The sequence below is a fragment of the Sardina pilchardus genome, chromosome 16 (genome assembly GCF_963854185.1).
Source record: "Sardina pilchardus chromosome 16, fSarPil1.1, whole genome shotgun sequence".
NCBI classification, from domain to species: Eukaryota; Metazoa; Chordata; class Actinopteri; order Clupeiformes; family Clupeidae; genus Sardina; species Sardina pilchardus.
In genome coordinates, this window is record NC_085009.1 from 5,232,897 (window position 1) to 5,247,386 (window position 14,490).

A 14,490-nucleotide genomic window follows, 5' to 3' on the forward strand; every position below is an offset into this window, starting at 1 on the left:
ATTATTGTTATTATCATTATTTAAGGACCTGGCTCTATTTCTTTCTCTCTTTTTTTTTAGCTATTTTTTATTTTGGGGGATTTTAATCTTTTTTTTTTGTGTCTTTGCCCCTACCATTTTCCATGTGCTCTGCCTCACCGACACTCCCGTCCGGCGTGGTCCTCTCGTAGCTGTCCTCTGGCAGGGGCAGGGCTCCCAGCCGGGGGCCCGAGGAGCTCTTGCTGCTGGGCGTCTCCGACTCGTCCAGGCCGCTGTCGTAGCAGCTCTGCAGCGATCCCTGGTGGTGGGGGTCCTGGGGCTGGCTCACCACCGAGAAGGTCACCCGGCGGAACGGCTACAAGAGAAGAGATTGCCGGGGGTCACTGCACTGGACTGGGTTGGTGCTGCTTTTTTTTTTTTTTTTTTTTTTGGAGGGGTAGGGAAGGGAGGAGGAGGGGATTATGTCGGGAGGATTTTTTTGGATTGCGGATAGCCCCAGTTTGGTAGCGTGTGGTGTTGGCTTCAAGGATAAGAAGGGGGAAAAAAGACTGAATCTGGGAGAAGGGAGAGAGGATTTGAGTGAGTGAGTGAGTGAGGGAGTGGGTGAGTGAGTGAGTGAGTGAGTGAGTGAGAGAGTGATTGGATGGATGGGAGAGGGGTGGGATCTGGGGGGTGGGGGGGGTGCAGTTGACCAGTCCTGCTGCATGATCTGGGGACCCTCCATTCAACTGGACAAGGGTGGCAGTTCATAAACAACTGAATCTTACAAACTCTCGAGAAGTCAGTCTTTGCAGGCATGTACAAGGTGGGGTCAACTGAGAAAATAGGGGAAGTGCGGGAAATAGCAGAGACAAAAGGGCGTGGCACTCAAGGCCTTCAGAGATGTGATGCTGAAAGTAAAGAAAGAGAGAAAAAAAAACGACAAACTTGTCCAGAAGCGGTCTAGTCTGTGCTATATGAGAGGATGCTGGGAAACTGAGTTCAAAGTCTATGTTGTTTACATCCAAAGCAACAAAGGCCAAAACAAGACCTAACACGGCCAGAAGGGATCAAAGGACGTGCACACACACACACACACACACACACACACACACACACACACACACACACACACACACACACACACACACACACACACACACACACACACACACACACACACACACACACACACACACACACACAAAGACAAAAAAAGTACAATACTACCAATACTACCAATATGAACATCATGACCAAAAATGAAAACACCTCTCCCTTCATCACGATTTCTGGACACAAATCACATGCCCACCCACCTGCCTCCACACAGACTCAGCAATATGGCCGACACATGCACAGACACACCGATCTTTCATGTGCTTCTATTTTTTTATGCTGCAAAACAAAGCCTGTGTCCACTTTGACACACGCCGCTCGGCTGACTTCAATTTCAGCATGCCAATGTTCAATTTCAGTGTGGCAATCTGTGTGTGTGTGTGTGTGTGTGTGTGTGTGTGTGTGTGTGTGTGTGTGTGTGTGTGTGTGTGTGTGTCCCTGTCCAGCCATTCACACGCCCAGCCTTCTGCTGCCGCTGCGGCTGGCTCCGTCTGTCCACGAGATAAAAACGATCGGAAATAAAAAAGCGAAATGCTGCTTTGGAGAGCGAGTGGAGCCGAATCACATCTGCTGTAGTACAACTCCTGATTCAAATTATATATCTATTGTGCATTAAAAAGGAGAGAGAGGCAGAGGTGGGAGAGCACTAAAACACCAACATAAATTGACTGTGTGTGTGTGGGTGGGTGGGTGTGTGGTGGGTGTATGCGTGTGTGTGTGTGTGTGGGTGTGGATGTGTGTGTTTGTGTGTGTGCAATATACAGTATGTGTGTGCATTTGTGCGTAAGTGTGTGTGTATGTGTGTGTGTGTGTGTGTGTGTGTTCACCCCCCCCCCCCCCCCCCCCCCAGTTGAATACTAGCTGTAACCAAAAAAAACTCTTTGACTCCCTTCCATGAGTTTGCCTGTGTGTTTCATCTGGCTACCCCTCGTGGTGAACCCCTGGGTACAAAACTGTGAGCGCTGTAAAGTAATGCGCTCACTAAAATGAGCTACAGTCAAAACAAGCTCCTAAAAACATGCCTGTTTTCTTGTCCTGGAGAAATGGCCTCCATGTTACTGTGCCCTTTACTTGACAGGAAACAGCAGTGCTGGCTAAGAAGTCAGGAGGCTGTGGCGCACCTGTGTGTGTGTGTGTGTGTGTGTGTTTGTGTGTGTGTGTGTGTGTGTGTGTGTGATGCTTCCCTTTGTTTTCCAGAGTAAATACCAAAAAGGCAGCAAAACTTAACCTGTTTGTCGGATATTACATTCAGAAAACTTAACGAGCATTGTACTGCCATAATTAGACCACAACTCTACTTAATGTGACTGAAGATGGCTAAGAAGAAAACAACAAAAGAGCAAAATGATCCACACACACACACACACACACACACACATAGAGAGAGAGACCCACACACACAAACAAAACATATTTAATCATTTTTAACGAGACCTGCTGAAAAGAAAGTGATCCATGAGTTGATGCTTACAGTACAATACTTTCCCATTCCCTAACCAAGCTCCAAATGATGTCCACTGGGTTTGGTCATCACAACAAATGGGAGTTAATGCATGATTAGGTGTGTGTGTGTGTGTGTGTGTGTGTGTGTGTGTGTGTGTGTGTGTGTGTGTGTGTGTGTGTGTGTGTGTGTGTGTGTGTGTGTGTGTGTGTGTGTGTGTGTGTGTGTGTGTGTGTGTTGTTACATTAGCCAGCGGTCCTGTCCACGTGGTCAGGCCTGACTGAAAAGGTAATTAATTTTTGAGGCCTGCCTAACCACAGAGGGATAAACAGGCACCTCAACAAGCCATGCCATCAGGCCATTATTTCCCTCTCCCCTCCCTCTGTCTCCCTCTCTCTCTCTCTCTCTCTTACACACACACACACACCTTGTGTAGGCCACTATAAATGAACACATGGCTCAGCCATTAGGCAAATAAAGTGTGTAACGAATTGGTTGATCTGATTCATTAATTAGATCTCAACTGTATGTCCATGTCTTGCCCTCCCCTCCTCTCTCTCTCTCTTTCTCTCTGTCTCTTCTCCTCTCTCTCTCTCTCTCTCTCTCTCTCTCTCTCTCTCTCTCTCTCTCTCTCTCTCTGTCTCTTCTCCTCCCTCTCTCTCTCTCTCTCTCTCTCTCTCTCTCTCTTGCTTCCTCGTGCGGGTGACTTATTAGACTGAATGATGTCACATCACTCACGGTGCCTCTTCTCCCCCCATCTCTCGCCCCCTCCATTCTCTCCAGTGCACCGTTCTTTACTTTTGACAGAGCACGCCGTGGCCCATCATTAGTGCAAATGGCTGCCTTAATTTGACTTGACTGGAGGAACCTTGAAATTTGTCTCTGTTTCATATCGCGGGCGTTCCCTGGCCCTGTGAAGAATGATGGAGACTTTTTTATTTTTCTTCCCGTGGTTGTCTGAGACTGCTGTAAGTGATGTGTAAATAATCTCTGGAGAGAGTGCCGATTTATTAACATTGCTAGTGTTTTTTGACACAGATGCAGGGCACAATTTTTCACCTCAGATCTTTAAAGACAGAAAAAAAAAATAATAATAATAACAACACGAATAACCTCAGAGGTTTTTCATAAGATGCACCCACCCAACACAGCCTGCTAATTCTGCTACTGCGCACATTTTTTTAATTTCTCCATTGCAATCCCTTTTCCCCCTGTTGTTTATTCATTTGCAGCTAATACGACTGCAATCTTGGCAATAAATCATGTTTCCATGTAATTACAATCTACACTCGACAAGTGAACTGAAATAAATATTCATCGAAAATTTCACTCGGATAGTCCAACATTTGTTGCATAATTAAAAAGAGAACCCTGGAGATGGCTAATGTCTTTATTTATATATGTATGTATGTGTATATATATATATATATATATATATTATTTTTTTTGGCGGTTAACAAATTAAACGGTGTTTGGATATCAAACCAATATCTCAGGACTCTAATGTCTCTTCCCTCCAAAGAAACATAGCTGAGTCAAGGCCAATAAAATGCACTCAACTTAAATGAAGTTTCAAATTGTTCACAAATGAATAAAAACTTTTGATGAGGCAAAAAGCATAGGCATGGTACACCAGAGGCCAATGTGCCTACACTATTTCTCCTTGACCATAAACAGGATGACAGCTGTTAAATGAATATACGGTGATGGCGGGCAGAGACTGAGGTGGCGAGCCGAGAGTTAAATGTGAGTCGATGAAGAAAAATGATCCGGATGAATTGGGCAAAGCCATAAACATACCTAAATGCCTTTCAGCTCAGAGAGAGAGAGAGAAAAAAATAGATCAATTTGTTTGGACTGAACATCGGAGGCCAGCACAAATGAACCTGCGAGACGGAGACTAATGACATTTAAAAGTAACTCTTTTTCACGACCATCTCTCCTACGTGCATAGATTTTACAGGAATAGATGGTGCCTTTCACATGCTTCTTTTCTTTTTCGTTTCTTTTCTTTTTTAAATGCCAAGAGAGATAAAGTTAGACTGATGAATATGTTTGCACCTGTGAAGTCATGTTCCAAATCTGCCTTCTCTCTTGCTCTCGCTCTACACCTCCTACTCTGTCACACACACACACACACACACACACACACACACACACACACACACACACACACACACGCCACACACACATTTGTCATATCAGTATAAAGGACCTCTCAACAGATTCATGGTAAAACCTTCTGAAAATAAACTAGTGGTCATGAAATATCTCCATGCTCCGTTCTCTATTTTTTTTCTCTCTCACACACCCTCTCACCCGCACTCTCTCTCTCCCTGTCTCTCTCTTTCTCTCTCTCACACATGTATGCTTGAGTGACATGATTTGAGTTTGCACTCTTGCCCAATTTTAGGAGTGAATGATTTCATCAAACTCCAATAAACAGTTCAGCACCATCACCGACACCCCCACCAGCTTGTCCCCACAGAGAGTCCCCCTGTGGGCAGAGCGAAAACCGCACGCTAAACCCCCCTCATTACCCCCAGCCCCTTCCCAAACCACCAACAGACGCGCTTGGAAAACGTGTTTTTCATTTCCATTCAAAACCACTGCATTTTTTTTTCTCTTTCTACATATTACCTAAAAAATGTTTATCTATTCCAGATTGCCGTTACATTGCTCACTCTCTCTCTCTCCATCTCTCTCTCTCACTCTCTCCCTGTCTCTCTCTCTCTGTCTCTCCCTCCCTTCCTCCCTCTCCTTCTCTCTCTCTTTCTCTCCATCGCTCACTCTCTCCCTGCCTGCTTGCGTTTCCTTGCTGAACGAATGATTGAGAGCTGAGTTATGACAAGCATGGCTGATTGAATGTTACAGCCATTTCAGCAAATGAGCGCCTCTCTCTCTCTCTTTTTTCCCCCTCCGTGGCTGCAGGTTTGGCTTGTGGTGGCTTATTCACCGGGGGGCCTCCCAATATGGAGCAACAGCCTTACTCCACCCTTAAGCACAACCACATGGACTCTGCTCCTGGACCCAATCACGGGCCTGTCAGTCTGGCTGCTCCGAGACATAACGTCGACTGGCTTCCATTTGATTCCCGCTCGCTCTTAATTGGTCCAGGCTGAGCGCTTGTCGTGTCCGGTTTCTGCGGCGGTTCGAGGAGTGGTTACGGGTCAGCCGCACAAGAAACATTATTCTGGGTTTGGGTTACTTGTCTCGCAACTAGCGACGAGTCATGCGAAAGCGGGCAGTAATCCAATGTGGCCCGTTGCAACGGTAAAGCAAGTCTCAGTCAATATGTAGTCCCTCTCTCGCCACCACACCTCAGTGAGCCCAGTGAAAGGATATTCAATAGGCCAGATGAATGTGATTGTTTGTGTGTGTTCAGAGCACCTGCCTCGCCTGGCCTCGCGCATTTCAAAAGGTGCCCGCATACAGACACACAGACACATTAATTAACTTCAGGACTGTGACCAGAACATAAACAAACTGGAACTCATTTGCAGACACCGTGAAAGCTCTACATAAGCTTTGACTAAAGGACCTTCTGTGCATTTATGTGTGTGTGTGTGTGTGTCTGACTGTCTGTGTGTGTGTGTGCGTCTGTGTGTCTGTGTGTCTGTGTGTGTTTGTGTGTGTGTGTGTGTGTGTGTCTGTCTATGTCTCTCCTTGTGTGTATGTTTGTGTGCGTACGTGTATGTGGGAGTGTGTGTGTGTGTCTGTGTCTCTCCTTGTATGCATGTTTGTGTGTGTGTGTGTATGTGTGTGTGTGTGTGTGTGTGTGTGTGTGTGTGTATGGTATGTCCAGGCCTCAAGCACCGGCTGCATTGAGGCCCCATGCCACTGACCCGGTAAGGTTAATTACACTCTGCTGATTTGGTGGAGGAAGGTAAGCACAAACTACAGAAAAGACCCACTGTGTGCAATAGCAACTAACCGTAGAGCAAAGGCACCATGGATGAAAGAGAGAGAGAGAGAGAGAGAGAGAGAGAGAGAGAGAGAGAGAGAGAGAGAGAGAGAGAGAGAGAGAGAGGGGGAAAGAGAGAGAGAGAACATCTGAGAGAAAGACAAACAGAGAGTAAAAGAAAGCTAAGAAGACAGACTGACAATGAAGGAGCTTAGTCTGAGAATGTTATCTTGCACTTCACTGTCTGTCTTCAGCAGACTTAATCGGGGTCTGGCTGGAGCTTGGGCCATTTGACAGACCTGATCCTGGCCAATCAGCGTTCAGCATTTACGTTGCTAAGTTTAAAGAAGAAGAGTAAGGTGACACCAGAGAGCCTGCGCTCTCAACATACAGAAACAATGTTGCCTTTCATTGTGCTTGTTTGAGTGTGTGTGTGTGTGTGTGTGTGTGTGTGTCTGGGCATGTCTGCGTCTGTGTGTATGGTCTCTGTGTGTATATCTGTGTGAACTCTGTTATCTGAGTATCCTTATCACTGGAGTAAGGTAAAGGCTTTTTTTTTTGCATTATTATTTTCACCGGAGCATGTTCTCTTTCAAGTAGCTAATTGCCATAGCGATGCCTTGAAGCTCCGGCTCACACGTGTGGGCTTGAAGCGCATGCAGTGGAAAGGTTCAGCGCTATACATAGAGCTATACATAGCGCTATAGGGGAGCGAAGGAGCAACCTGAGGCACTGCAGGACACAGACACGAGCATGGGCGAGCTGTTTTGAAGCGCACATCATAGCACTACACCCCCGCTGACAACACCAAGGAAAAAAGCCGCAGTCTCCGCGATCACACACGAGACGAGTTAACAGCACTCATCGAGGAGCCAAGCCAAAACATACACACTTTCAAGCGAGTGCTTTTTTTTTTAGCTTAAGTGGGTACAGGGAGGGGGGGAGGGGGGGTGTTGCAGGCTCATTTTATTGCACAGCCTTCCTGGTGGCTGGGGCCCTGTTCTGAGATGGAGGGGAGGGGAAGGTGGTGGTGGTGGTGGTGGTGGTGGTGGTGGGGGTTGATGTGTGGTTCCCCCGGCAGACCTCCAGGTTCAGGATGTGGGGGTGAGCGGGGAGGGGGGGTAAGTTTGCCTTTGCCCCGCAGCCGAGGGAGGCTCAGGTGTCGGGCCGGTCTAAGGGATCGGCCGACCCGTCAGGGTTCATTAACTACCACCACCGCAAACCCCCCCTCTCAACTCCCAACTCACCCCCCCACCCCCCCTCCCCTTCTACATACCGAAGCTGAGGGTCTCCATCTGGGAGAGGCTTTGCAACAGAGGCGGGGGTAGGGGGGCTGAGGAGGGTGGAGGTTGAGGTGGAGGTGTGGGGGGAGGGGAAGTGGGGAGGGGGGTGGAATGGAGCTGAGCTGAGGCCAAATACCTCCACAGGACCACCACTTCTGGCAGCCAGTGAGTAAGGCCTTGTAACAATAACTGACTTTCAAACAAGAATGGAGGAGGTAAGGAGAGCACTCAAGCAAGAAAGGGGAAAGATAAGAAGGGGAGACAAAGACATGGAGAGAAAGAGAGGGAGAGAGGTAGAGAGAGAGAGAGAGAGAGGGAGAGCAGGGGTGGGGTTAGATGGATGGAGCGGAAGACAAAAATCTGTGCATTTCATTCTCCAGACCAGGCCTCTGAAATCCATGTTCAAAGAGTGTTTTCTTTTCCTTTTTCTTTTTTTCTCCCCCCTCGCTTCTCCAGTCCAGTGGTTTTGGAACAAAAGACATCCCCTTTTCCTTTTTAGGGAGAGCAGTCAGGTGTAGATCCATCACCTGTCCGTCCGCGGAAACCGCCGTTCCCCCCGCCCGATCCTCTGTGGCGGTTCTCCCCCGTGACGTGCTTCGACTACAACACAACATCGCTCGGCGGTTCCGCCACATTTATCTTAGGCGGGGGGGGGGGGGGGGGGGGGGGGGGGGGGAGTGGAGGGGGTTAAAAGGAACTCTAGTGCGCCTGTTGTCAAAACACAGCAGATGTTCGGCAAAAAGCGGTCGGAGCAACACTCTTCGGCCCCTATCTCGGCTCGTTAGTCATCAGAGCCGATTAGCGAGAACGAGGAGGGAAGAACACACAAAAAAGAAAAACCCTCCTCATCTCGCCCCTCTTGTCGTGCAATCAGTCTCCATTCACACTCTCTCCGTCCGCTCCTCTCCCACCCCCCCCCCCCCGGGTGCCATATCGCCCCTCATCCACCTCTTTTGTAGATGGAGCAAATATTTCTCCATCATTACCTCCCTCTCACATTCTTCTCTTTCTTTTGTTGTCCCTATCCTCCTCTCCGAACAACAACTTTCCCCTGGAACGGAGGCAATTGGCGCTGGTGTTGTTTAAGATAACAGAGGTGTGTTTTATGATGTGTCAGTGGCCGGGCAGCAGAGCTGGACATTAATTCCTCGCCTGTTGTACTCTCTCCTCCTCCACCTCGGGGAGTCTGCTGACCCCTTAATAGCCCTCGTTTTTGGGAAGTGAGATAAATAAATAATGGAGCGCCTGTGTCCTCATGAAGGCAAAGCCCTAGCAGCAGCCTGGCATGGGGAGGTGTTGAGTCTGGGGTAGAACACGCAAGGTAGAGGAGGAGGAGGAGGAGGAGGAGGAGAGAAGGAGGGAGGGAGAGTGGGAGGAAGAAGGGGAGAGGAAAGAGAGAAAGAGGGGACCAGGAGGGAGTGCAACGGAACATAGCACAAGTCTGACAGGCCACTCGACTGAAATAGACAACCAACTCGCCCTCTCACTTTCTTTCTTTCATCCCTCTCTCTGTTTTTTCATCTGTGTTGCTCTCTCCCTCTCTATAGCTCCCTACTGGGATGATACACAGCAAATGTCCTGCACAGTGGCTTCATTAAGATGCCAGCAAGCATCCGGGAGAAAAAAAAAACAGTCAAAGACCCCAGGAAAAGATCACGCATTGTTAGTCTCTCTCTCTCTCTCTCTCTCTCTCCCCACTCCCCCCCCCCCCTCCTAAAGACCTGACTAAACTTTTAATTGCTCTCTAAGTGGTGGATTAAGAGCAGGAGAGGGGGGAGAGATATGTGGCTCCCAGCGGAAGGCTTTTGCGGCTTCAAAGGCTTACGCGACCCCTGACCCCTGCTGAAGGGGGGAAAACAGAAACTGGTCAGCAGTCCCTGTTCCACCTCTATTTATTTCTGTACTTCATTTAGTTATTTATCTCTGCTGCTAGGCCTGTTATTCAATACATGTCTCACATTAGAAAATCTATGAATGGTGTAGTGTATAAAACCTCCAGTACTTCAGTTTTTAAATGTACAGGGATAATCAAAGCAGGAGTTTAATCCAGCTGGACATTGTAAGCCCATACCAACCCGAGTCACCTCTGCCATACTGCTGACCCAGATGAAGCATCCTCTCGCTGACCACAAGTCAGCCGCTCTCTGGGCCGCTGTCGTGATACTTGCGCCTGCTTCAGGCACGAGGTGTGTCAGTCTTGTCCTGTGTCACGCGACGAAGTGAGCAGCCCTCACAACAACAACAGCCTGCCTGACAAGTGACCCACTCCTGTCACTCCCTGAAGGCTGTGAGCGAGATCAGTAACTGTAGCTTGAGTTGACAAGCAATGATTTACTCAGAGATAGCAAGCACGGCGGACATTAGAGGGCTAGGAATGGAGCGCAGTGGTTAGCGGCTAAGCTGTTTGCTCCCTACGTTATAAACGTAGCCGTTGGCTAGTTCTGCTGAAAACAAAACATGAATCGAGTGCCAGAACTGCTAGCCTGAAACAACAACAAAAGGAACAAGAAGCGGTGGCCATTTTAGCCTCTGACTCATACTTTCCGAGCAGCGAGGATGGACACTTTTTCATCACTTGAGCTGAGAGGCGTTCATCACCCAAAACTTCTCTTCTGGCAACAGTGACCGCACCTCATTGCAGCTGGCGCTCAGCAGCACACAAGGCTAAACTCACACCTGGGAGAACACAATAGGCTATGGGGGCTAATGCTGTAGTCACACTGAGTAACAGTGTGTGGTTTACAGGGTGCCTCCAATCACCCTAAGGAGAAACTGCGCCTTATTTACGACCTGCTGCCACAGATGACCGATAACCCGCATCGAGGGCAATTGTCCGGCAAAAAAAAATGTGTAAAATGGAGAGAAAACGAGAGGGCGAATGTTAGCAACTAGCGCATTGTGCTTGATAACAAAAATGCAGCCATATGGAAAGGAGCAAAAAGGTACACACGTGCCCTCCCCCGTGTACTGACTATTGATCAGCTCTCCCTGAGTAATTATCTGTTCCCATTAGCCATTTTCTACCTTGTTTGTTTTGTTTTCCATGCTAAGCTATCGGGACTTCACCAAGGAGGAGGGAGGCGGGCATGACCGGATCAATGTCAACTCCGCAGCCAGCCACTGGACAACAATGAAGAGAACATGCTCATCAACAGCCTGCCTTTTCACAGCGTGTCAGAGAGTGCTTGGCCACCGGCAATGACACACACACACACACACACACACACACACTCACTCACATACAGTACACACACAAACGCACACACACAAGTCACACACACACACACACACACACAAGTCACACACAAACAGCACAAGGACCCAGAGATGATTATGATCGAAGCGATTAAGAAAACAATTATTTCAACAAGTAATTAAGAGAGGATGCTCGAGCAAACAAGCCATAGAGAGGGAGGGGGTGAATGAGCTGGAGAAGGGGGGGGCTAGAAGGGGTAAAGGGTGGGGTGGTGTGTGTGTGGGGGGGGTGTGTGTGGGGGATGTGTGGGGGGGGGGCTGATGCGATGGGAGAGCAGTTTAGCATTCAAACGCTGAAGCCCAATACATTACTGCCAAGGTGAATAGGGAGCTTACTGAGATGGGCTTTCTCTCTCTCCATCTCTAATTTTCTCTCACTATTTCTCCTCTCACACATACAGTACACATGCTCCCAGCTACACACACACACACACACACACACACACACAGCAGCACACACCTTTCACCTCATAGTGCTGACTGTTCTACAGCTCACTTTTTAGTGCACCTTTTACTTCACCATCTCACCTTCCGCTTCCCCCGCATTTCCAGGCTCTCGTCTCTCTTTCCATCACACACGCACACACACACACACACACACACACACACACACACACACACACACACACACACACACACAATCAAATTCTGAAAAGGTGAAATGACAGACACATACAGTGTGTGAAGAAGAACTCTGAAGACTGAAGACTCTGCTAAAGAAAGACGAAAGACTGTCAGCTCAGGTAGGAGTAAAAAAAACAAAAAAAAACCAGAGAGAGAAGCAAATCACTACTGGAAACCACCTCTATGAGGTAAAGCAACTCCAAATGAATATTGAATTTTATGGCTTGGGCCCAGACAAACCCCAGGAGTTTTTTTTTTCCCTCCTTTTTTTTTTTTTTTGCGGAGCGCCCCAAGGCAAATTGGGAAACATAACAAAAAATCACTATCATTTCAGAGAGAGCCTGGAGACGGCTCCTTTGAACTGACACGCCAGATTTCCCTCCGGTTTACCCGAATGAAAGATGACCATTTACCCGGCCGCAGTTGACATTTTAATGTGATTAAAAGATGAAAATGAAACCCTCCCCCTTAAATCAGAAGCTAATGCGCACCATGCTACTCCTTTAAATTACTCCTAATGGTCTCAGTTGATGTGCTCAGTCAGACCACTGCAATGTAGCAAAACTGCCCAGACACACACACACACACACACACACACACACACACACACACACACACACACATATGCATTGTAATGTATACATAAATGTGTGCATACACTACCGTGGGCAACACACACACACACAAGCACACACGCACATACGCACCACACACACACACACACACACACACACACACACACACACACACACACACACACACACACACACACACACACACACACACACACAAAACCATACAAAATACAGGCACAAAACCATACAAAGAGCCACAACACACCCATGAGCAGAGCAATTCATTTGCCTTCTTGTATGACACGCACTGATCTCCATCAAGCACGGATATCTTTTTCTCCTCTGCGTGAAGCCACCATCGCGATGGCCTCGTCAGATCCCCCCCCCACCCCCCCACCCCCACATCCCCCAAATCTAAAGATAGTCCGTGGGGAATACAAGCGAGCGGAACACGCGCGTGCACGTTAGCGCTAGCCGAGCGCCCGCCCGCTTCAAAGGCGGCGCCGCGTATCAGCCGCTGCTATCTCCGCAGCGATGACAAAGATAGCGGCTGTAATCTGCGTGGAGAAAGAGACGACGACGGCGAAGCCTTCCAGGGACCCTTCTTCGAGTGCACTCGTTTTTTTTTTTTTTTTGTCAAGCCTCCTCCCTTTCCTCCTCATCCTCATCCCTTTCTTCATCTTTCTTATCTCGACATTCGCCCCCGGATAACATGAACATGCACGACATTCAGTTCTGGAACCGATTGGACCAGACCGGAACCCAGAGTCAGAACCTGAACCAGAACTAAGCGGAGTTTGTCCCTGCACCAGGACTACCAGTCAGAGCTACTACAGAGAACCACATGTTTAGCTCTGAGGCCAGACATGTAATTAGACTACATCTGCAGAAGGCTAAATCAGTTGCATGTAGTTTAATGAGCTGAAATGAGACGAGGTCTGTGCCTGTGCTGTATTGACTCATTACGGCACAGCCTAGCAGGGAGGGGAATGAGACTATCTAAAAGAATGACTGAAGGGAGCAGCAGCATACAGTAGCATCTATTCCATATATAATACCTAAAGGAGACAGCAGCATATCTATTCCATATACAGTATAATACCTTAATGGAACAGCAGCACTGCATATATTTCTAATTCATTTCTAGAATGACACAACTTCGTCAACTCCATCATGCCGACCAAAACATTTCAATACTGTATTTAAAAAATATTAAAATGACCAGAAGCGACCAAAGATAGGCAGAGGAAAATGAATGAAAGAAAGAAAAAAAGAAAGAAAGAAAGAAAGAAAGAAAAGAGAAGCAGACTCCTGCAAGGTAATGAGTGGGCAGGATGTTGCTCAAATACAGAACTCAAATCATGATGGACGGTAATGGCAAGCTCCAGATACGGCGCTAATAGCGGCCGGTGCGTAATCACCACGAGGAAGAGGGGGGTAGAAACGTGCCTTTGTTAATGGATTACTCAAACACAGCCTTCTAATCCCCCCCTTCTGTTTTACACGCGTGCAGAAAGAGCATCCGCACCCATCTTCTGCTGAGGTGATGCAGGAGAGAGAGGCACGTGACGGAGGCTCATTGGGAATTTACATACCTAAGTGGGGGAGAGAGGGAGACCACGGGATGTGAACAGAGAGAGTGTGTGATGTAGAAAGGAAAGAGAGAGAGAGAGTACGTGTGTGAGTGTGGTGAAAACAGAGACTGGGTGGAGCATTTACTGATGCGTATGCATTGTTGTAGGCACACACACACACATACACTCAGAGTAGTGTGGCTAATTTTTGCTGAAGCGTTTCAGTTCACAAACAGGGCCCACGTGTCTATTGTTTTTCATGAGGAAGAGTATCTGTGGATGTGTGTGTGAATGAATGTGTGAGTGTGTGTGTGCTGTGAGGCCCCTCAGGTGAGGAGAAGGTCACCCACAGGTAACAGCTTGACGACGGTCCACCTGCCCAGACCCCGAAGAGTCTCATTAATCCCAGACGGGCTCTCACTGCCCCCCTCTCCTCACTCCCCCTCTCTCTATCCCCCTCTCTCTCTCTCCCTCCCTCCCTCTCTCCCTCTCTCTCCATCCAGTCCCCGACCTCGCCGATCGCCTTACCCGAGGCCAGCTGCAAGGGCCGAGAGGACTGGCCCCACCGACGAAAGAGTTGAGAGCTGACCGATCCCCCCCGCCAACCTCCCTCCCCACCTGTTGGATCAGGTGACATGCTCTCCGTCTCCCCTCCACACACACACACACACACATACTAGCATGGGCCATTGAAGCGAGGCGAAACAGGTGAAAGGACTGCTGAAAGAGTAGCACCTGTTGTGTGTGGAGAGGGATC

General features: G+C 48.3%; 1 protein-coding gene across 3 annotated transcripts in view; it reads right to left on the reverse strand.

The window, feature by feature from the left end:
- Nucleotides 1-14,490, reverse strand: part of pcdh7b (protocadherin 7b) — a 101,639-nt gene that overhangs the window by 76,017 nt on the left and 11,132 nt on the right. For 2 of the 3 annotated variants that reach the window (XM_062515904.1, XM_062515905.1), the window contains exon 2: nt 139-334. In XM_062515904.1, coding sequence (XP_062371888.1) covers nt 139-334 — 196 coding nt within the window. Of the gene's footprint in view, nt 1-114; nt 335-14,490 lie in introns of all 3 variants that reach the window. The other variant, XM_062515903.1, reaches the window with a different exon arrangement.